This window comes from Protomyctophum parallelum (genome assembly GCF_964188405.1).
Source record: "Protomyctophum parallelum genome assembly, chromosome: 14".
Lineage (NCBI taxonomy): Eukaryota > Metazoa > Chordata > Actinopteri > Myctophiformes > Myctophidae > Protomyctophum > Protomyctophum parallelum.
In genome coordinates, this window is record NC_139709.1 from 30,553,863 (window position 1) to 30,577,785 (window position 23,923).

General features: G+C 45.6%; 3 protein-coding genes across 3 annotated transcripts in view; 2 read left to right on the forward strand and 1 right to left on the reverse strand.

The window, feature by feature from the left end:
• hs2st1a (heparan sulfate 2-O-sulfotransferase 1a) overlaps positions 1 to 23,923 on the forward strand; it is a 39,077-nt gene that overhangs the window by 8,842 nt on the left and 6,312 nt on the right. Inside the window, exons 2-5 of the mRNA XM_083781202.1 lie at positions 19,935 to 20,203; positions 21,132 to 21,217; positions 22,131 to 22,269; positions 23,527 to 23,624. Of these exons, the coding sequence (XP_083637328.1) occupies positions 19,935 to 20,203; positions 21,132 to 21,217; positions 22,131 to 22,269; positions 23,527 to 23,624 (592 nt within the window). The remainder of the gene's footprint in view (positions 1 to 19,934; positions 20,204 to 21,131; positions 21,218 to 22,130; positions 22,270 to 23,526; positions 23,625 to 23,923) is intronic.
• LOC310870516 (1-aminocyclopropane-1-carboxylate synthase-like protein 1) lies at positions 8,367 to 9,944 on the reverse strand (the record flags this gene model as incomplete). The annotated part of the gene is made up of 1 exon (XM_083781754.1): positions 8,367 to 9,944. The coding sequence occupies one exon, from the start codon at positions 9,942 to 9,944 to the stop codon at positions 8,367 to 8,369; it is 1,578 nt and encodes a 525-aa protein (XP_083637880.1).
• LOC310870517 (leucine--tRNA ligase, cytoplasmic-like) lies at positions 10,355 to 13,933 on the forward strand (the record flags this gene model as incomplete). Its single annotated transcript, XM_083781755.1, has 1 exon — positions 10,355 to 13,933. One exon carries the CDS (start codon positions 10,355 to 10,357, stop codon positions 13,931 to 13,933), a length of 3,579 nt encoding a protein of 1,192 aa, XP_083637881.1.

Sequence of the window (23,923 nt, forward strand, 5' to 3'; positions counted from 1 at the left end):
CACCTCGACCTCGTTAACTGATTGGTATAGAAGTTGGTCCCCTTGGTTTTTCAGGCATGGGGGCTTCAAATCTGAACCAGAGGGAGGCGGCGTCAATGCTAAGGACATCACCGCAAATATGATGGCCTCGACTCTATCTTTTGTTAATGGTACGAGAGTGGCTCTGTTGGAGCGGGAACTCTGGGGGTGGGAGGGGACAAAACTCGGGCCAGCTTCAGGAATGACTATAGCCTTATTTTTCGGACTGGTATGCACTCCAGTATGCACCAGTTGGGGCACCCCTGGGTGCCAAAGAATATTTTTCGGTTAATCTTCCTCACAAACTTCCTAGCACCAGAATACTACTCGAGATAGAACCTATGGGAAATTCATGTTTTTTTTTTTTTTAAAGATATTTTTTTGCGGCTTACGCCTTTATTGATTTTTTAAGGGATAGAAAGTAGGCTGACAGGAAACGGGAGAGAGATGGGGGGATGACATGCGGTAAAGGCCGTGTCGGGTCCGGGAGTCGAACCTGCGGCACACCGCGACTGGATCACCAGTCCAGTGCCCAGACCGTTACGCTACGGCCTGGGCCGGAAATTCATGTTTTGACGAGTCTTTGCAGCATCGTTTAACACAGGAGCACAAGTGAATCTTCAAGAGTTAGCTGCACGTTTTCCCCCTCCCTAACGTACCCTCCAAAGAGGAAAAAGTTGCATAATTCCCACTGCTTTAGTCAATGACAATCCAGTGCCAAGATGAGATCTTCTGTCCAATCAATTCCCCCACCCCCTCTTCAGCAACTTGTCCGAGCCGCCTTAACGCTAAACAAGGCAGGGAATGATGGGTTCCGATTCCGCTATCCGCTATCTAATTCCATCTGACAGGCCGTTTCTGATGAATGAAACAAACGGAATGCCCCCCCCTCCCACCCCTTTTCCGTTTGTCCTCGACGTTATCGGCGCACCTGTCAGGCAGCAGTGCTGCAAGGCTTCGATCTCCGATAGAAATATTAGGGGGGGGAAATGGCAGGTTGAACCGCGATGATTAGCGTCTCCCTCTATGCAGGGCTGTTATCATTAATGTAGACACACGGCATGCATTTAGACTGAGAATTATTGATGGGGCCACAACAACATGCGGCTGAATTTTATATTCGGTCTGCTCTGGAGTTTAGATGGAACAGCTTGTGTTTCATCTGTTTCATGGATTTGTGGCAGTCGAGCACCTCTCAGTGTGGGCTCGCGAGTTGCTTTTCCTGTACTATCGCAAAGAGGTCAATTCTGAGGTGGTGTGGTGTTAACTTTGTCCTCTGCGATGACACTCAGTGGAGTAATTATGGTCATGAGACCCATGCCCTCAACCACTTAACCTTTTAAAAGTGTCCGCCGTCCTGTTGTCTGTCGGTGACCACAAGGGCATGTTTTGTCTCTCTTCTCCCGTGCCGGAGGATCACATTGTCAGGATTCACTGACAAAGCAGCCTTGTTTTTGACATCCTTCTTGGGGGGGCTTCAGTAACCTCATCATTGGCTACTTTGTGCAGACTTGACCTCATACTAGGCCCAGCCGCTTTCGGACAGATCTGCGGGTCTGCCCTCTGCTTTGTGCTCACAATGCTACAACGGCTATGGGTTACAATCTGATTCACAACTATAGCTACACATGTTTATTTTTCAGGGGCGATAGCCTTTCCTATGTCCAGCTTTTGGTGTATGTACTGTATGTATGTAACCCAATTGTCCTACACAAACATTAAATGCCATTGACAATGAATGGACAATTGTGTGTTTGTGTACACAAACATTGTGTAAACACAAACATTGATGACGAAGGTGAGGACACAAATTGTGATTGGCAGGAATGAGATGATGTATGATGATGTACGATGATAAGAGTGCCTCTCACTTCACATTTTTTTACGCACAAAGCTGGGCATAGGAAGCGAAGGGCTAGCGCCCCACAATAACAGAATAAGAGGATTCTGTTGTCCCCCTAGCCGTGGAGAAATGTCAAACTATCTGGAGTGTCCCAGTGGTCCGAGAGGCTTCTCTGATATACTGCTTGTATCTACTTTCTATTTGCTCCTATCTGCCTAAGACGCGAGCATGGAATCTTCTTCGGCTTTGAGTAAGGATGCGCTGAGCCTGTGATTGGCCAGTGGACGTGTGCAAGGATGCACTGTGATTGGCCAGTAGCCACTTTGAGTGGCAGTCAGGGGGCAAAGAAACGCCAGAACGTGATTTACTATTCTGTCCGCATCAGGTCGCAACTCGAACGGGGCCGCGAAGGGAACTTCGCAACGTTCGACACGGCAACACACGCACTTTAGCGCGCTCGGGGTTGTCTCATGCGTTTGACCGCATGTCCGACCGACCGTTTCCACATGTTGGTCCATTGGTGTGTCCACTCTGAGTGCCTCAGGTTACTGTTTTTCACCAGCATCTCTCCAGTCTATGGAGGAAGAGGAAGCTCAGCAAGTGCATCTTTCCCTGACAGTTATGAAGCATGAATAGTCTGTCGACTCCCATTTTCCTACCGAGTCTACACACCTCTCATACAGCCCTGTCCCCTGGTGCCTGCATGTCCTGTCTTCTCATCTGCCTTGGCATGTATCTCGCTCCTGACTCTTCTCCTGTCTTCGCTTTTCTTGTCCTCGCTTCCCTCTCTCTCCTCTCCTCCAGCTGTCTGGAGCTGTACTGTGGTGGACATACCAGTGAATGAGATCTTTCATGGAGCATCAATAGCAGTTGTGTGTCAAAGCCAGGGGAAGAAATTCCCCAAGCTTTAGTAATTAGTCCTAAACGGAACACTTAAAAAAAAAAAAAAAAAAAAGCTTACATGTTTAACTCATGGTGTTTCTGTCAGATTCTATGCCAAAATACAGAGAAAGTGTTCTCTGTCTCTACTTTCTATTGCCCCCTCTGTCATCACAGACGTACTGAAAAAAGCACAATGAGCAAAGCATTTGTGCATTGTATCGTGACACATTTCAGTATGCGCTTTTGCATTGCCTTGATGTGTGTGCTTGTGCTTGAGCGCCTGCATTTCTTCACGTTGGATTTTTTTCTTTTTTGTATACAGTCACTTTATTGAAAGCGCTCTAGTAGTTCATCTGGCATTTTGTTACTCATCCACACAGCTGCCAGCAGCAGGCAGCGCTGAAAAGCTGAACAATAGATTGCACAGTACGATTCAAATGCCTTGTCACCACTTAAATAACAATGGCAATACCGCTACTCTACTGCAGGGGTTCCCAGCCTTTCTATTGCCACGGACCGGCTGACGGTTCATAAAATGTTTGCGTCGTGGTTGTGCATCATCGTACCAAAACACGGAAGACGGTTGTCTGACCTCAAGCAACCTACCCACCACTGCTATATTATTGTATCACAACATGATGTTATATCATTGTCATTGACCATATCATTGATCCTGGTGACGCACGGTTATAGATTCACGGTCTGGAAAACTTGGGATTCCCTTCTCGCGCATGTCCCGCGTACCAGCAGCACAGGTACACGTACCAGTGGTTGGGAACCTCTGCTCTACTGTAGGTTCAGGCCCAAATCTCTCCCATAAGGTAGCCGAAGTGCCGAACAACAGCAAATGTGTGACCGTTTGCTGTTGTTTTGCAGTTTTGTCAGTGTTGCTGTTAATTCACTCACGGCCTCAGACTAAATTAGAATAATTAGATCACGAATTGAATGCATAGTGCTTGTTTATCCATTCCACATGTTCAGGTAGGTGATCTGATAATTGTGTGCTGCAGTGGTGACATAACTGTCCCTCTGGAAACGGCGACGACAGCAGCCCTGCATCCAAATTCTAGATGGAGAGAGAAAAGAACAGCGGCAGCAGCAATAACCGCAGAACTAACTCGATTTTTATATAGCGGCAGCAACCTAGATCTCCTCCTTGTCATCCTCCATTGATTTTGCAATCCGCCGTCGTCACCCAAGCAGAACCATACAAGCCGTACACCTCAGTCTGCCTGCCGATAGCCAATCTCTATTACCCAGCCCGATGCTATAGGCTTTTGGTTGGTGGGGCTATATGGCGAGGCAGAGAAGAAAGCTTTGTCTGCTGAATTGGATTGATGATGGATTTATGAGCTGCTTTAAGAAAGGATCATCTTCTTCCACCGCTTTTTATTATCCCATCAGATCTGACGAGGTAGCCATAATACATGACGGCCTGTCACATTTCGCAGATCTGTGGGCGAATATGAATGATGATTCGGGAGTGTTCGTGTCTAATCAGCCGCGAAATTGCTTCGGTAAATATGTTCTAGCAAACCTCAACCATTGGCCCATTCTGTTTTTTCTTTTCTTTTTTCTTCTTTTTTCTTTTTCAACTCTTCTGAATGAAATTCAGAGTAATAGGCTTGTACTTGTCACAATGTTTAAGACCTGTGTTGCCTCCACGGTTCATAATTAGCTTTTAATGCATGGAGACGGGCAGGGGAGAACCGGCGGAAATGTGGAATGAAAGGAAGGCCTGCTGAGCGGCCATAGTAATTCAAACCTTTGTTCTCTAATTAAATGACCTCAGAGGGGAGCACTAAGCTTAAGTGAGTGTGGCGCCCTCTGATACAGCAGTTTGTGCCAAGCGCGCTCAGTTGCGCCTTATGAATGGGGCAACTATAACAAAGAAGGAAGCCCTCTCCTGGCCCGCCTCCCTCCCCTCCTTGTAAGTTGTTGGAAATTTGGCACAGAAAACCGTGTCTTTAACAAGTGGTTTCTGGGCCTCTTTGCATAGCTGAACTCATTGTTGTTGCAGACTAGGGTATCTTCGTCTGTTCAATTGCCCTCCCACCACTGGGAAAAAAAGAAAAGTCTGATAAGCCGCAAAGTGCAAACCCTACGGAAAGAAAGTTCAACAGTATGTTTTCACCGCAGAGTTTACATTCATGGCCACGGGAAGATATTTACAGTAGGATGTGCTGAACGTTCAGTAGGGGGGTGTGCACGTGGCAGCGTGTGCCGCAAAATGCGCGTGCACGCACCTCGTGCGTGCTCCAGCACCCCCCAGCACCCCTACTTCCCTCAGCCATGTTTACATGGCCTCTTCCCCAGGCCCGGTGGAAGTGAGTTTTTCTCCTGGCTATAGGGACAGCTGACAGTTGAAATTATAGCCCAATATAGTTCCAGTCACAGGCCTTTGCAGTCAGCATTGGGCCGGGGACACCGTCTAGAGTTGTGCACTACAAGATCTCAGACTTCAGAAGTGGTGGGTCGGATTATTATCTCACTCCCCTCCTCTTTTCTTCACTCTGAGGGCGTCTAGAAGAACACAGTTTCCCAAACAGTGGACCGGGACTCATTTGTGGGTCGCGGACACATTTCTATGGGTCGTCCCTTTATTTTTCCAACATTTCAAAAAACCTTTTTCATGAAATATCAGTAAATACAAAGAAATTCCATAAATTATAAAACAAATGTTTAAGAAGTAGAGAAAATAGATGATCTACAAGCTCACATTCACAATGCATCTCGTAGCGTCGGGAACAACACATTTTCAGATGGGGGGTCGGCGGCTAATTTCATATCATTTCTGGGGTCCTTGACATGAAATAGTTTGAGAACCACTGATATAGAAACACAGGTTTTTCAGAAAGCTGATTTAGAAGACATTTTGTAGAATCGGCCTCAGGTCTAAATGGGCAAGAAGACTCACACGCACGTCTGTGTGTCTCTCTGTGTTTTCCGTGGCTAATCTCGCACGCCATGGACCAATCAGCAGCAAATGTCGTGTGCATGCTGGGATGCTGCCAGTAAGAAGCATTTATCAGTGTGAATATTTGTTTAGCGTGAATATTTTTCACATATCTATAAAATGCATGGAATGTCTCTGTCTCTGTGTCTTTCGAGTGTGCGAGTGAGTGTCCACCAACATATCTCGAGAACAACTGATCGACTTAATTTTTTTATGTATTAGGCAACATAAATGCAAACAGCACAATGTACAGTCAGGCATCTTTGTTCAAAAAAAGGATCTCACCGAAGAAAGACCTTGCGGCCTTGTTTCCATTCGGGTCCTATCCACTCACACATGACATGAATAATAAGTTAACACAGTAATAGTAAGTGATATAACAATAATAATTTAAAGCAACATATACATTTCCTCTAAACATGAAATATACAGTATGCACAGGTTGGGGACGAAGGTTTAATCGGAAGGGGGTTATTCGCACAAAGAGGCTGGGGCGATCACCTCCTCTCCCTTTGACCTGCTGACAGGTGAATGTTTAGGCCTGTCTTGAAGGAAGCCAGTGATTTGTTCGTTTTGAGCGATGGGGGGAGGGCATTCCACACCTGGGTAGCAGTGCTTTGAAAGGTGAATTTACCCATATTTGTTTTATAAATGGGTGGCACCAGATCGTTGGTCCCTCTAGTTTTATGGCTGTGGGTGTTGCTCACTTTTTTTAAGTAATTAGACAAGTAAGTGGGTACTGAGGGCATGGAGGGTAAACTTACGACTTCATATTTGGCGTGTGCATCACAGAAGACGGCGGAGGGCGTGCAGTGCTGAGTGACAAGTCTGTCCAGTAATCTTATATCTATCTATACTATCACGGTGTGTGTGTGTGTGTGTGTGTGTGTGTGTGTGCGTGTGTGTGTGTGACTGTGTGTGTCAATTCAATCTTTATTAGCGGACTCAGGTCCATATACAAGGTACAAAGGAATAGACAAAAGAAACACGACAAGGCAATAAGTAATACAAAAATATGTAAAATAAATAGTACAAAACGTAACCCACAGGCAGAACATACAAGCATTTAACCAGTGTACTCTATAGGGCAGATTCACACTGTGTTCCCGGGTGTGCACTCGGAACCACTTGGCAGATGTTGTAGTGCAGCTCACCCAACCGTTCCCGGGACCGTGTGGAGGTAGACTCGGGACCGATTGAAGTGTACTCTTACACGGATCGATGCAATGTGAAAGCATTGAATACAGTTGAATGAAGTTGTTATGGACCTTCGTCTAGGGTGAAGGGACATGACACAATTTGAGAGGAGACAGGGTGAAAAGAACTTCAATTTATTTGTAGCAGCTCTTTTCTTTCAGTTGCAGAGACAATTTGTACAATTCTGGTTCACAATTCTCCAATAAGTTAGCTTCAGAGTGCAGGTGCTATACTAACAAAACTTTTGTTTACCCCTACCTAAAGGCCCTAACAGAAGGTTAAACAAAATTACAATACTAAATCCCTAACTACCCTAACTAACCAAAATTACAATAAGTTAACAAAAGAAAAGACCTGGCACCCCTACATGGTGGAGGTAGGAACCGGGCTTCTTAAACAAGGATAATTAGTTGGCTTTACAGACTCATAAATAGATTAATAGAGATTACCTTAACAAAACTGAACTAAACAAACAAATCATTACTTACAGCAAGGAACCAGAACTAAGAGTAAACAAAATAATAAGGCAGGCACAGGAGAGGACTAGAGGGATCGAATCTCTGCTGCAGAATGCTGTCGTCCCCTCCAGAGCAGAAGTTCAACTGAGACTTTATACAGAAACAGGAAGAGTGCCCAGCCAACAGGAAACTGGTGTTGTCAGGGAGAACCAATAAGGACCAGAGGGGGGCAGGTCAAATCAGGGACCTGTCACTCAGAGCCATGTCTGTCAATTCACTTGAGTACTGCAGCAAAAGAAATACAACTTGTTACATGCCCCAAAACATAATAACAAATACCAAACTTATAATTATTATCCTAATTTAGTAGCCACCATAAATAATAATTATACTTAAACAAATAACAAATAATCAAAAGGGCCGTGGTCCATAACAGAAGTGTACTCGGGTGCGGAAGAATCAAGGCCAATGTGAAGCATGGCCAGCGGGGGACCAGGCAATCGTATTGGGGAACGGTTTGAATCAATCTGACTCTGGATGTTAGCCTGAACACTTCTCAAATCTAATCTTGATACTGTAAATATCCTTTGATGTTCATGCAACGGCTGGATGTGTCTGAAAACAGTATCATTGCGTGCCAATCAGTTCCCTCTGTAGCAGCAGTCATCAGCCACTGGTGCGGTTGCGTTTACTTGCTTTGTTCGTTTTTAACGTCCCCGTCTACCACTGGAAAAATATGTTCATTTTTAAATAATGAACAAGATTTATACAATTACAATGTAATGGTTTAGCACTAGTATAAATGTAATACTGATATTTAAGCAGTTATTTTGCTCAGCAATTCTGATTTGTAATGTTACGCTGTCATTGAGAGGAAAAAAAAGCCAAAAGCCATGTCACAATATGCTGCAGCACGTCATCGTTCAGAGGTACAGCCAATCATATTGTGTGACGTCAGTCTCAGGTGCAGGACCACTCGCCGATCGTCCAGCTCGGCCAACGAGGCAGTGTCTTAGCCAGGGCTGTGCCGCTCCTTACACTGGTCACATGACTTGCTCTGGGGCGGCGACATGGAATTGACAATCGCAGCATTGACCAGGACGGCCCTGTCCTTCACTGACGCTTTTGTGTCTTCACTGGTGTCACTGATGTTCTTTTCTTCGGTTTCCTTCAAAGCCTCCTTAACTCTCATCATGCCGAGCTGTAGGTGATGCAGTTGAACCGTGAACACGAATCGGAACCAGCCCGGCGTGGAGCAGCAGCAAGCCTGGCCACAGCGCAGCACCACCTTGTGTCGGACGAAACGCCTCCACAGAGACAGCTCCTCCGCGAATGACCCCTCCCTGAGGTACTTCCTAAGATCAGCCCACACATACAAGCCTGCAGGCCTGTTTAGGTAGGGAATATCCAGGCTCTGCAGCTCTGCTGTCAGGTAGCTGTGAGCTACTTGCATTCTGCGTCGGTTCCGAGGCAAGAATTCCTTGCTGATCCAGTCTCTGTCCCGAAGCAGTTGTGCCACCTGGTACTGTATGGGCCCAGGGACACCGTGGAAAATGGCCAGTGATTCAAAGGAGTCTATGAGGTCTCTGTTGTCAGTGTACAAAGTGCCCACTCTCATGCCTCCCATAGCAAAATCCTTGCTGATTCCCCACATGACGTGTGTTCTCAGTGGATCAGGCAAACTGTCGATGCCGAGGACGCTGTGAAACGAAACGGACTCATCAAAGACCGTCAGCATGTACACCTCGTCTACAATGGAGTGGAGCTTGTGTCTTTTGGCAAACTCCAAGAAGCTAACCATCTCCTCTTGGGTGTAGACGTCAGCCAGAGGGTTGTGGGGATTCACCAGGATAACACCTCGGATAGTCACCCCCTCTTGCTTTGCCTTTCCTAAAGCGTCTTCCAGTTTGGCCACGGTGAGGTGGAAGGGTCGACTGTCCTTGACGTTGGCCTCACAGTCAAGAGGAACGTGAAAGAGATTCACATCACTGTACAGACGCAAATCCTCTGTGATCCCACCGTAGAATGGAGTAGGAATTAGGATGGACTCTTGAGGGTCGCAAATGACTGCAGCAATAGCTGAGAAGATGGAGCTGCATCCATTCATCACCACCACATTGTCAGCTTTCAGTGGGTTCGGAGAAGAACAGTAGTGAGAAAGGAAACTTGCAACCTCTTTTCTCAGAAAGCCATGTCCTTTCGTATCTGCGTACTCCAACAGGGATGGATCAATATGCACCATGTCAGGCTGGGTCAGCCGCTTGTGGAGAAGATCATAGCAGAGCTTGTTTTCACTGGTGCCCATGTTGATAATACCACTGGGGTTATCGGTGTCATGGTGCTTGTCCGCACGGTACTTGGCGAAGCCCGCCTGAAGGATTCCTTGCTTCTGCCGGATGGCGTTTCCACGGTTGGACAGGTAGGCGCTGTGGCCCGGTGTCTCTGCGACCCGGAGAGTCTCCAGGACACTCGCAGCAGTGTCGCAGGCCTTGCGAGTCGGAGCTGATGGTGACTTGGGGGTGTCGGCGGTGGACGTGGCCTGAATGGTGGCACCCATCCTACTGGGCCTGTTGAGGGTCTCCTGCTGCATTGCACCGCTGTCAGCCTTGGTTATTATAGCTTAACGGGCTACACCCTTCTATGAAGGGCCCCAGCCGCTCTCTTCCTCAGCTGCTCGGCTTGCCTAGACCAAACTGTGTGTGTGTGTGTGTGTGTGTGTGTGTGTGTGTGTGCGCGCGCGCATCTATCGGTCTGTCTGACATTTGTCCTTGGCATAACTCATGTAACTACATATATGGAGATGTCATCATTATGACATCAGAAAGTGCTATGATGATAAATACTGCACTAGGTAGGTTATTCCATTAAGAAATGTAGTGAATTAATTAATTAATTAAGTGAATTAATTAATTAATTAATTCACTGCAACTGTTACAACTTTGTGTGTGTTTGTGTGAGAATTACAACGACAGCAAAGCAACACGACCTTTCAGGATCGAAATGACGGAGCGGAAGAGTACAGCGAAGTTGGACTTTTTGAGGAAGATCGAGGTGGAGATCCAGCAGAAATGGGAACAGGAGAAGACTTTTGAGTGTGATGCACCAACCACTAATGGAGAAAGTGCGAACAAAAATAAGTACCTTGTCACTTTCCCCTACCCATACATGAATGGAAAACTGCATCTAGGCCACACATTCAGTATGTCCAAGTGCGAGTTTGCTGTTGGATACCAGCGTATGAAAGGGAAGCAATGTCTCTTTCCATTTGGGCTGCATTGCACAGGGATGCCCATCAAAGCCTGTGCAGACAAGCTGAAGAGAGAGATGGAGGTGTATGGAAACCCTCCACAGTTCCCAGAGGAGGAAGAAGAGGAGGAGGAGAAGCCCAAGCTTGCTGAAGAAATCATAATAAAGGACAAGTTCAAGCGCAAGAAGAGTAAAGCAGCAGCCAAGGCTGGCGGCTCCAAGTTCCAGTGGGACATCATGAAATCCCTGGGGCTGTCGGACAAAGACATTGTCAAGTTTGCCAACGCGGAACACTGGCTGGACTACTTTCCTCCTCTGGCCATCAAAGACCTCAAAGACATGGGGGTCAAGGTAGATTGGAGGCGTTCGTTCATCACCACAGATGTCAACCCCTTCTATGATTCCTTCGTCAAATGGCAGTTCATCACTCTAAAGGAGAGGGGGAAGATCAAGTTTGGCAAAAGGTACACCATCTACTCGCCCAAGGATGAACAGCCGTGCATGGACCATGACAGGCAGACTGGAGAGGGAGTTGGACCACAAGAGTACACTCTCATCAAGATGAAGGTCGTCGAGCCCTACCCAGCCAAATTCAAGACCAAAGTATTCTGTAGCAGCGCTCTGAAAGGAAAGAACATCTACCTGGTGGCAGCCACCATGAGGCCAGAGACCATGTTCGGCCAGACCAACTGCTGGGTGAGACCGGACATGAAGTACGTCGCCTTTGAGACGACCAACGGAGACGTGTTCATCAGCACCATGAGGTCTGCCAGAAACATGTGCTACCAGGGTTTCACCAAGGAGAACGGGGTGGTTCCAGTGGTTATGGAGATGATGGGACAGGACATTTTGGGCTGTGCCCTGAGTGCCCCTCTGACCTCTTACAGGGTCATCTATGCTCTTCCCATGCTCACCATCAATGAGGACAAAGGTACCGGGGTGGTGACCAGCGTTCCATCTGATGCTCCCGATGACATCGCCGCTCTTAGAGACATCAAAAAGAAGCAGGCCCTGAGGGAGAAGTATGGAATTGAAGACAAGATGGTATTGCCTTTTGAGCCAGTTCCCATAATTGAAATCCCAGGCTATGGGAACCTGTCTGCTCCTCTGGTATGTGACGAGCTGAAGATTCAGAGCCAGAATGACAGAGAGAAGTTGGCCGAAGCAAAGGAGAAGGTCTACCTTAAAGGATTCTATGAAGGCATCATGCTGGTTGACGGCTACAAGGGCCAGAAGGTCCAGGATGTCAAGAAACCCATCCAGAAGATGTTGATAGACAAGGCAGAGGCCCTGATCTACATGGAGCCTGAAAAGCATGTCATGTCTCGGTCAGCCGACCAGTGCGTGGTGGCCCTCTGTGACCAGTGGTACCTGGACTATGGCAACGCAGAGTGGAAGCAGCAGGCCAATGAAGCACTCAAGTCTTTGGAGACGTTCTGTGAGGAGACGAGGAAGAACTTTGAAGCAACACTGGCCTGGCTCCAGGAGCACGCCTGCTCTCGCACATATGGCCTCGGAACACGTCTGCCGTGGGACCAGAAGAAGTGGTTGATCGAGTCTCTGTCGGACTCCACCATCTACATGGCGTACTACACAGTGGCTCACCTCCTGCAGGGCGGTGTGCTCAACGGACAGGGGCCGTCCCCGCTGGGCATCAGGCCAGAGCAGATGACCAGAGAGGTGTGGGACTTTGTCTTCTTCAAGGCGTCGCCGTTCCCTAAGACGGACATCCCTAACGAGCACCTGCAGAAGCTCCGGAGAGAGTTTGAGTACTGGTATCCCGTGGACGTGCGCGTGTCGGGCAAAGACCTTGTGCCAAACCACCTCTCTTACTACCTGTACAACCACGTGGCCATGTGGCCGAAGGACGGCGGGAAGTGGCCACGGGCGGTACGCGCCAACGGACACCTGCTCCTCAACTCTGAGAAGATGTCCAAGTCAACAGGAAACTTCCTCACCCTCCGACAAGCTATTGAGAAGTTCTCAGCGGACGGCATGCGCCTAGCCCTGGCCGACGCCGGAGACACGGTGGAGGACGCCAACTTTGTGGAGACCATGGCGGACGCAGGCATCCTGCGCCTCTACACCTGGGCGGAGTGGGTGAAGGAGACGATCGCCAACCAGAACGGCCTGAGGACCGGCCCCGCGGACACCTTCAACGACCAAGTGTTCTCCAGTGAGATGAACGCGGGCATCTTGAAGACGGAGCAACACTACGACAGGATGATGTACAAGGAGGCGCTGAAGAGTGGCTTCTTCGAATTCCAGGCAACCAAGGACAAGTATCGTGAGCTGGCCATCGAGGGTATGCACAGAGACCTCGTCTACCAGTTCATTGAGAGACAAACTCTACTGTTGGCACCCATCTGCCCACACCTCTGCGAGTACACCTGGGGCCTCCTCGGCAAGCCCACCTCTCTGATGAAGGCGTCGTGGCCCGCGGCAGGTCCCGTCGACGAGATTCTGATCCGTTCCTCTCAGTATCTGATGGAGACCGCCCACGACCTCCGACTGCTCTTGAAGGCCTACATGCAACCGCCCAAGAACAAAAAAGGGGATTCCAAGCCCCCAGCCAAGCCCTCCCACGCTACCATCTACGTGGCCAAGTGTTACCCTCCGTGGCAGCACAGCGCCTTGTCACTACTGGGCAAATACTACAAGAGCAACAGCGGAGTCCTTCCGGACAACAAGGCGATCGCCGGTGAGCTGGGAGCCCTGCCGGAGCTCAAGAAACGCATGAAAAGAGTCATGCCCTTCGTGGCCATGATCAAAGAGAACCTGGAGAAGAACGGCGCCAGGGTCCTGGACCTGCAGCTGGAGTTTGACGAGGCTGACGTGCTGGAGAGGAACCTGGTGTATCTCACCAACTCCCTGGAGCTGGATCAGATCGACGTGCGGCCTGCGTCCGAGGCTGATGACAAGGTGAAGGAGGACTGTTGCCCAGGGAAACCCTTCAGTGTGTTCAGGTCAGAGCCCGCCGTGTCTGTGACCATCATCAACCCCCAGCCGTTCAACGGCCTGTTTTCCACCAGGGTTGACATTCGACAAGGGGACGACGGAGCTAGCGTTGTCCGCCGACTAGCCAAAGTGAACAGACTCATAAAAGACCTGTCCAGGGTGAAGTTGATGTGTTACGAGGACCCGGTGTTGGGTCCCCGACGGGTTCCTACTCTGGGTGGCGAGAAAGAGGGCAAGATGCCCGTCTCGGACAAGTGCGTGTTCAGCATCAACCTGGAGGACAAGCGGGTCACCATGGCTGATAGCGGCCTCACCGTGGACATCAGAGACTCCCTGGTTTACCTGTACCACCCAGCAGAAGAAGACAGAAAATAAAATACAAAAATCACATAAACGGGAACCCATTTTGGTATTGAAAAATAGCAGATCTACAAGCTCATAGCGCACCACAGAGTGGCGCGCTACGAGCTTGTAGGTCTGCTATTTTTGAAAAATCGAAGAACGACTGACATAGAATCATAGCTTTTTCAGAAAAATGTCAGGATATAGAAGACATTTTTAGAATCTGATCTCGGGTCAGAATGGGTTAATTGTGTCCTGGTGTCGCAGCACGGTGTATAACTCAGGCTTCAGATGTGGTTCTGTGCTCTGTGAGGTGTCACACCGCTATTAGACTCTTCTGTACCATGCAGCAAGTGCAAACTGGACAATTAGCAATTTTGGGAAATTTTAGAGATGCACCGAATATTCGGCCACTGGAACTATTTGACCGAATAGTGTCACAAAATCACACCCGTGTGAAGTGAGGGGGCACTCTTATCATTATACATCATCTCATGAACAACTGAATTCATGTGATTGGTTAGCCGATTTGCTTGTCTACATATGACATACATTTTCCCTTCATTGTCAATGGCATTTAATGTTTGTGTTAATATTTGAGGCACATATGACCTAATTTCTCCTTTCATTGTCAATGGCAAATATGAGACGTGTGGGGACAAAAGCTATACTGTATATAGGAGGTGCTAGTTTCCATCAAAAATGCATATTCGGTATTCAGTTCGGTTGATTTTAGGGCCGAAACCGAATAGTCAAAGAATCCTTTCGTAACCTACTGTTTTGATGTGATGACGTGATGAAAATGTAATCATGTCTTTTGCCATTATCATGTAGCTCTACAACAAAGGTACGGCCATAACAGCGATGGTACAAAAACTGATTAAAAAAAAAAAGATATATAATATTAATCATATTCGGCTATTCGGTTTTCTGTCCAACTGTTTCCTATATTCTGTATTCGGTTTCAGCCAAGAATTTCCCATTCGGTGCATCCCTAGGAAATTTCAAGTGTGGTTGCACCAGACGAAATTGCAAGTGTGTCCACGGAGGTCCGTTCAATGTTTTCGTGTAGTTCACACTCCAGTCCCCAGTCGACCAGATGTTTCCGTGTAGTTCACAGTACTCCAGTTGACCAGATGTTTTTTTTGTGGATCTCAAGTCAAAACACATTGTTGTTAAAGCAATCCTCCCATTTGTTTTAACCTTATTGTTCTGATGTGAATTATTGTGTGTGAAACTGATGGAGGGGAAAGGAACTGGTCGGAATATCGTGTTCCTGGCTTCCATGTGAAAAGAAGCAATGGACTCAAGCATAGAAGGAAGCACAAGGTCAGTCCGCTGCCCCCCCCAGGTTGGCAGAGGAAGGGTAGCACCCGGGTTACATTAGATAATTGACACTGGGTGAAAAAATGGGTTGCAAAATCGTGGGATAAAAATTATTAAGAAAAGAATAATCATGACACGATGGCCTCCGTCCTGTGTATAGTCTTTAAGTATTGATGTTAAGTAAGTAAGTGAAGTTACAGTACGTGTGTAGTTTGTGAATGAACCTGCACAAATCACAAGGCCAGCAGCGGGCTGAATGATAAGGTTACATATACTAGTAGTCTGTTGGCAGTAAAGATCAAGCAGAACTAATTTACTGCTGTTGCTCTTGGCTAATGTCTATTTTGGATGGACGTGTGGAAGGTTGTCTCCATTACAACAGGCCTCTGTCATGACAACGTGTCCACCAGTTACTAGCATGTGGACTCAGGTATTGACAGTGGTTGGGAAAAGTACTCACATGTTTTACTTAAGTAAAAGTATCAATACCAGGGCTTGACATTAACTTTCTGAGGCACTTGTCCTTTGGACAAGAACATTTCCCATTCACTTGTCCGGGCACAAAAGTCACTTGCACGAGCACACAAATAGGCCATTTTAAATCAACTAACTGTTGGTTTTACTTGGTGAATACATGTTTACAAGTTTGCAAGTTAATAGCCCTAGATTAGAATGTCTATGATCTTTCATATATTTCATGTATTCCAAATACACAGTTTCATATTAATTTGAAAGTTCTGGCAGAAAATGTGTATTTAGTCAAATATCTCCACTTTTCCACGAGCTGCACATGGACGACATTCTCTCCGGCGAGGGGCCCGGGAATGAGTGCAGGACTGAACATATCAAAACTTTATGAAGCACAAATGTATGGGGCACACAAAATAGGTTGTGTGATCAATTACCCAACGCAACACTCCTGTCAATTGTGTGCGCCATAATGTTTGTGCTTCCCAAACATCGACTGTTCCCAAAGGAAGTTTTTATATCTCATGTAAAAGTGGCGATATTTTACATAACATGTTTTCTGCCAGAACTTTCACATGGATATGAAATTAGAGGACAATATCTGACTCAAAGTCTTAGGAATTAATTACTGGGTGAGTATACACACAGTGCTACAAGTTTACATGCCGACGTGGTCAGTCTGCTAACTGCTCTGATAGGACTGATATATGGCGAGGGAGGGTGGATATGGCTGTGTATTTGGTATTTGGAATACATGAAATGTATGTAAGATTACAGACATTCTAGGGCTATTAACAATATTGGAAGGGTGATGACTAGGAAAGCCAGACAATGCTAGACTATTGTTGGCTGGTATGAGCGTCACAGAAAAAGCGAAACCAAGAGTCAAGTACAATTTTAATGCACTTGTCCGGGAAGATTTAATACTTGTCCCGGACAAGCCTTAAGGCCTATTCATAGTCTGGATTTTCGGTGGCGAGGTGACCACCGCTCCGGTGGTGAGCTGACCACCGGAGCTGAAATAACGTTGAGCGGTGGTGAGTAAAAACAGAGAGAAGGGCTGGAGCGGTGGCGGTGGTTTGCTCTTCACCGCGGCTCGTGACGTCATGTTGTAGTTCGGTGGTCAGCTAACCACCGAAAATCCAGACTATGTATGAGCCTTTAACGTCAAGCCCTGAATACTGCAATATAGAAAGACCCTGTTACGAGTAAAAGTCCAGAATTCAAAATGAACTTGTTGGGTCCGAGTCCCGATTGCGAGAAACTTTCCTGTGTGTCTTCCCCCCATCTCTCCCTGTTTCCTGTGGCAAAAAGCCCCTAAAAGAATATAAAAAAAGAAAATAGCCGAAAATGTACTGTATAATATAATAATAATAATCCACATCTACAAAGTAACTATTAACTAAGGTTTTCAAATAAATGTAGTGGAGTAAAGTACTAGAAGTACAAATACCTCAGAAAAGTACAGTACTTAAGTAAATGTACTGGGTATTGACTTTGTTGCACCTCGGGCCCATACGCCCATAAGCTTTGATCAGTGGCCCTACATTAACAGCTGCTTGAGAGGGAGGAGGAGGAGGGAGGGTTCGCTCTGGATTAAAGAGCGTCTACTAAATGCCTAAATTGTAAATTGCGAGGGGTCTGCGACGTTTGCGGGGATGTTGAAATGGGTAGCGGGATCGCAGATGACAACTTAATTGCCCCCACAGTGGCCAGCTGCCAGACCTTCAGCCAGCCAGTAAAGCAGCCTTTTAACCCTGCCTGCCAGTCAGCCTGCCAGTCAGACAGTCAGACAGTCAGACAGTAGATCAGCTAGCCTTTTCAGCCAGGCAGGCTGTAACTGTGTGTTCGTTCGTAGCCAGCAGGGCTTTAGACGCCGGCTGGCTCCTCTCTGCCTGGGCTCCCACGGGTATTAGGTACTCCAGTGTTTGCCCCACCCACCCACCCACCCACCCTTCCTTCCCATGGAGGGATTGGAGAGGCATTGTTGCCATCAGTCAACTTGAGACTGTTTTACACTGTGGGTAAAAACAGAGGAAAGCAGCCTTTAGGCTCTTTTTGTTGTTGTTGTAGTCTAGTATTTATTGATGGGATTCACGGCTGTGGTTTCGTGGAAGCCAACAGTTTATTCATCCTCTTAAAATTCAATTCACTAACCCCTGTATTTGTAACTGTTGGCCTCGGACGCTTTCAAAAGCGGAACACATCACGACCTCTGCACAATAGAACGATTTCAGTTTAAAGTCCTTTCATACCTTGTGTAGTTGAAGAACTGCAGGATCGCACTTGTCACTTGTGTATCCTCCTGTCTAGTGTCTACACTGTTTTATTTTTTATTTTTTATCAAATGCTGAATGCGGGTGGTGTCCTGGTGAGTCTGCCTGGCTGTCAGGCTGCTTACAGTCGTGACTAAGCACAGATTTAGTCATGAATCATGTCATGAGTTCAGATACATCTCATCGGTGTTGTTTAGTCATGTCCACTCTATTCTCTCTCTGCCTCTCTTTTACTGAAAGCTCTTATCAAACTGTCTTATCGAACACATCAATCAGCTCCATATATGAGCACAAAAGGGGCCGACCGAACCTCTAGTACACTAAACTCACAAGAAGAACATGGTAGATTCACAAAATATAAACAATACAGACAAGGATAACTTTGCCGCCAGCTGATTCAAACGCAATCCAGGTTCTCTGTGTGCTGCTCTTGGCACCGCTTGTGCATTGTGGATTGCAGGTCGATTTACATTTAGAAAACACCCACAGGCCCACACAAACATTGATTTGTTCTGTGTTCTGAGTCTCATGATTAAAGTGATACTATACAAGTTTGGCACAGGAGCAGCCTTGTTGGCCACAAGCATCACTTGCTTGCTTAAAATGGTTTTGGTCCGTTTCCCATTGATCTCTTTCCTATGTCGTAACAGTGTGAGAAACCAAACTCAGTTAGTCCATCTCCATCTTTGAAATTAACCTAAACCTAACCATTTGGTTGGTGAAGCTTGTTTGGAGGATGGCACACAGCCTGGGAGTAAACTGCCTGAGAATATAACTTTAGGGCAAGAAAGTAACACAGTTTTATCATATCATATCATATCACCTTCTAGCAGTGAAACTACTTGGCATACTGAAACCCCAGTGGATTTTGTTCTGTACAAGCTCTTAATGTAAGGTAATTGAGGACAAATCTGTATAATGCAGCTTTAAGACAGATTTAAACATCTACAGGCTCACAGCACATTGTGTTGCAAGCTTGTAGATCTTCGCTTTACAATTTCCTTTTTAGCAGACACTCTTAATCCTGAGTGGTTTACATTAAGCAAGAACAACACATGCTAATACATCAAATACATAAAAAATTGTCATCAAGAATCATATGTGAGCTAAGAACAGTGGAATATCTATATAATGAAACTATGCGTATACACTATAGAGTGCTAGGTCTATATAAAATGCTATCTAAATTACATAATAAGTTGAGCCTTTGCATACGCCTTAAGGCAGCGAGGCTAGGGCAAGTGTAGTCTCCCAGTCTCATACAGTCTGGAGCTCTATCATGAGTAGAATATAAAGCGGAAGTGGAGCCTCCTCCCAACTTTATAGTCGCACAAATGTATCCTAATATAAATATAAATCATCTAAGCACATATAACTTGCTGCTTAGCAGAAATTAAACAAAATAAGCTTTTAAGTGAACGGGAATGGCAGATTCCTTACTCGGATTGCGGGAGGTGTAGATCCACTTGACTAGCATTCAGAGATTTCTTTTTTATTTTTTATGTTCTGTTTATAATTTTTTTGTTTTTTACAAATATAGAAGTAAATTGAGAGATACAAACAGAGTAACAAATACAAAAAACTAAAACACACACAACACAACACAAACTCCAAATCAAGACAACCAAAGAACATTCAAAACAAAACAAAATAATAATAAAAAATATATATATAAAAAATAAAAAACTCCAATATTGTCAATATACAAAGCAGTTCATGGTCACAAACATCATCCAGACAAGACAAGTTGGCTAGTCAGGCGACAGTTATTCAGGTTCAATCGGGGGCTAGCATTCCGAGATTGTGGAATAGTTGTCTGGCTTTAAGCGAGACTAGGGCAAGTGCTACGACGTTCGCCTATTACGACATGCCCAGATTTGGGTCGCCGCCCGGGGGTAACATGTGGTTATTAATAACTCTTCCTGTTTTCCTTCTTTCCTCTGTCTGTCCATTTGCTTCCTCAGAGCGGGCCATTGCCAGGCACGAGGTGCGGGAGATTGAACAGCGGCACACGCAGGACGGGCTGCTGCTGCTGCGAGGGGGCGACGCCGCCCTGGCGTCGGCGTCGGCGCTGTCCGACACGGAGGACGTCGTCATCATCTACAACCGCGTGCCCAAGACGGCCAGCACGTCCTTCACCAACATCGCGTACGACCTGTGCGGGAAGAATCACTACCACGTCCTGCACATCAACACCACCAAGAATAACCCCGTCATGTCCATGCAGGACCAGGTGAGAGTCAATGGACTTCGAAACCGGGCCGCCACCCTCCATCACCGCCTCTATACACCGTTAGTTCTCAAGCCTTTTCGCGTCAAGGACCCCCAAATTGACATTTATTAGCCCGCGGGCCCCCATTTGTACGGCTCTAGCAGTAATTTTCAATCGTTTTTAATTTCTCAAGGACCCCCAGTCTAACATGCATTAAGTTTAACGCCCATTTTAACGGCATTTCTATCTCTGGCACCCCAATTCATATTGTAAAATCAATGTGAATTTAACTCTGAGTGTGTACAAATGTGGTCCATTTGGTTCCATTTGTACAGTCTCAGAGTTACAGTCCCACAAGGGCCATTTGGTCCCTCAGTATAATTTAGCTGGGGACCCCCTGGAACTCCCTCAAGGACCCCTGGTCCACTTTGAGTGGACCACATTGTGTGTTACAGCGTTGTGACTGTGTTGGCTAATCCATTTTAACACATCTAGTTCATAATTATTTAATTATGACGAATGTACTGTATACATGCTGAAACAGATTGCAGTAGCCTATGCTAAAAGGCTGGAACCGAGGTGCACAGTTAAAAAGTGCAGTTAATCTGTCATATTAGAACAGCAAAGAAAGGAGATACGAACTGTGTCATGACTCATTACGAGGGTCACTTTGTGTGTGGCGTAGGGGTTGCTAAAATGACTAAACAGGAGGCGTTTATGTTGCAAATTATGCATTATGGTTGAAGTCTGGGTTTGAATTGACCAGATTTCAGTGTGCACTGTAGTGAACTTGATAATGTTAGTTGTAGAGTCGGCCGGCCGCTGCTCTGTGAGAGGAATGGCATCCTGTTTTTCCATGGGGGCTGAAAAACTGCCTGAATGGACTCCAGCCAACATGAATCTGTTAAGAGAATAATTATGTTCTCTCTCTCTCTGTCTCTCTGTTCAGGTGCGGTTTGTGAAGAACGTGACAGAATGGAGGGAGATGAAACCAGCCTTTTATCACGGCCATGTCTCCTTCCTCGATTTCACCAAGTAAGACGTGTGGTCACCATGTTCACGGCTACAGCACTGTTGAAACACTGTGCAGTGTGCAGCCACAGATCTACAGTGGATTTGTTCTGGTGACTCCACCTTGTGGTCATCTTTAACCCATTTAGACCTGAGACCAGATTATACAAAAATGTCTTCCAGATCTTGACAGTTTTCTGCAAAACGTATCACATTTTCACGATTCTTTTTTTTTTCCAGATCTACAAGCAAGTAGATCTGCAATTTTTCAACAGCAAGTTAATATTCGTTTAAGTGGTTGAAAGCTGCGTCCTCAGGTCTAAATGGGTTAAATTGTTTAGTTGAACAATACAGTATACCTCTGGTAAAAAAACAGAAGCATGCATGGACAATTGGACATGCATTTATCCAAAATGGATAAATTGATATGGATCTAAATGTAATGTTATGTTTTCAAATTACTTGGAAAAATGTGTGTTAATTGAGGCTATGCGTGTGACATCATCGTACCCGGAATTTATGCGAGAACAACTACTGAGTAGCAAAAAGAAAATTTCTGGCCTTGACAGCTCACAGATCTGCATGTATTAAACAACGTTAAACACCAACATTGCAGCTGTACGGAAAGCTTGAATTATCCTCTTTCTATCTGTGTTTTTGTTTCATAGAAATCCACCGGAGACATGTTATGAACTACTTTATGTCAAGAAATTCTGTGCAGGTGTTAAATATTTAATAATAATAATAATAATAGTGAGCAACAGGTGGTACGTAGGACCATTGAGGGATTTCCAAAGAGCGCTTCCAAACTCCATGCTCCTCAATGTCTCGGTGGAAAAGTGATGCATGTGCATACCCTCTATAGTTTATATATGTGTATCATTATACATTTTTCTGTATTCATTTGGTAACCCAGGTGTTTGTCTCTCCTGCCCAGGTTTGGAGTGAAGAGGAAACCCATCTATATCAATGTGATCCGCGACCCCATTGAGAGGCTGGTGTCCTACTATTACTTTCTGCGCTTTGGGGATGATTACCGACCGGGCCTGAGGCGCAGGAAACAAGGAGACAAAAAGGTGCAATGTCTTAAACTCCTTCACAATCTTAGATTTCATGGCTTTAAAGGAGAATTCCATACTAAAAGGCTTTCTTACCTTTATTTGTAGTTGTTACAGTATGTCCCCACCAAAGAGGTCCAGGTGTTATTTTGTGCAAAAGTGCATTATTGGCTATTTCCCCTACCATAAGCCCTCAATGAATTGCAATTAATTGAATGGGGCTATGGGGTGTTTTTATATACTCTCTTCATAATGTAAATAGTATCCCAAGCGGCACACTTTACTACTTATTTCGATGGAAATAAGCGAATTAGCACAAAAACCCAACCTCCATTGAGGGCTTATGGTAGGGGAAATAGCCAATAATGCACTTTTGCATAAAATAACACCTTCATAACAGCCTTCTAGTATGGATTTCTCCTTTAATATGTCTATGTTTACTTTATAGTGCTGAGTTTACTTGATTCATTTTCACAATGACAAAACAAAATCATTATGCTGCATCGGGCATAAATATATTTTGGAATTTCCAGGGGGGGGGGGGGGGGGGCGATCCATTAGCTGAGTGGTTTGTGGCATGTACCACATGGGATTTAATACCTGACAGCGAGTCCCCGGGTCGATTCCCGGAACCATTTACTTCATGTCACTCTTCTACTTTCTCTCTGTGTTCCCTGTCAATCTCCACTATATATCTATCAAATCAATGCTCCAAAAGCCTCCAAAAAGCTAAAGCTATAAGTCAAAATGCACCATGGATGATTTACACCGCTAATCTCCACAACTTTTCCCCTGTGCTACCCGGGACACCCCATCAACCAAAATCTAATCCCATAATGCCATATATCTGTTTGGCAGGCAATGGTAGACTTCACTTCCTGTTTTAGCTTAAAAAGGAAAATACTGCAAAGCTTGCACAGAATTAAACTATCATCAAATCTAACACAATACTTATGTGCTTAAGTACATAAATGTAGTTTCGCAGGACAGAACATGCCACATTTGAAAATAACATGTTTTGGGTGATTTGGTGATCTTTTGGAATGGTGTATTTATTTGCCACACTACAATGCTTTGTAGGTTACCAAGTACTATGGTGGTAATCGTCAGCACCGTAAACCATTTCATTAGATTTTGTACAGAGAAAATCGTAATGGTTGGAAAATATATTATATGGTAATTAATCTTGGTCAAATTTGACCAGAATTCCCCTTTTAATGTTGAGAATTGACTAAACACTGATTTTTGTGCATGCGCCGTGTGTTTGTGTTTCAGACATTTGATGAATGTGTGTCGGCAGGCGGCTCAGACTGTGCTCCTGAGAAACTTTGGCTACAGATTCCTTTTTTCTGTGGTCACTACTCTGAATGCTGGTATGTCCTGCACACTTGGCCCCATATGTAATAACTAGTCACATTTGCTTATCCAAACGTATTGCTTATCCAAACCTTTTAATTCAAACACACAACAAATATTAACGCCCTGTGTATGCCACTGAAATATCAACTACACTATACAGTAGTTGAATAGAAGCTTTAATATACCGGTAAGAGAGTTTGATCTCATGTTCAAAGTGACATTTTTATTTCTGTGATGGTATTGTTAGTGTGTTTAAGTAGTAAGTCGATTCAACTCTAGTTCAAAGTCATGAAGCCCAGCTGCCCAGCTCAGA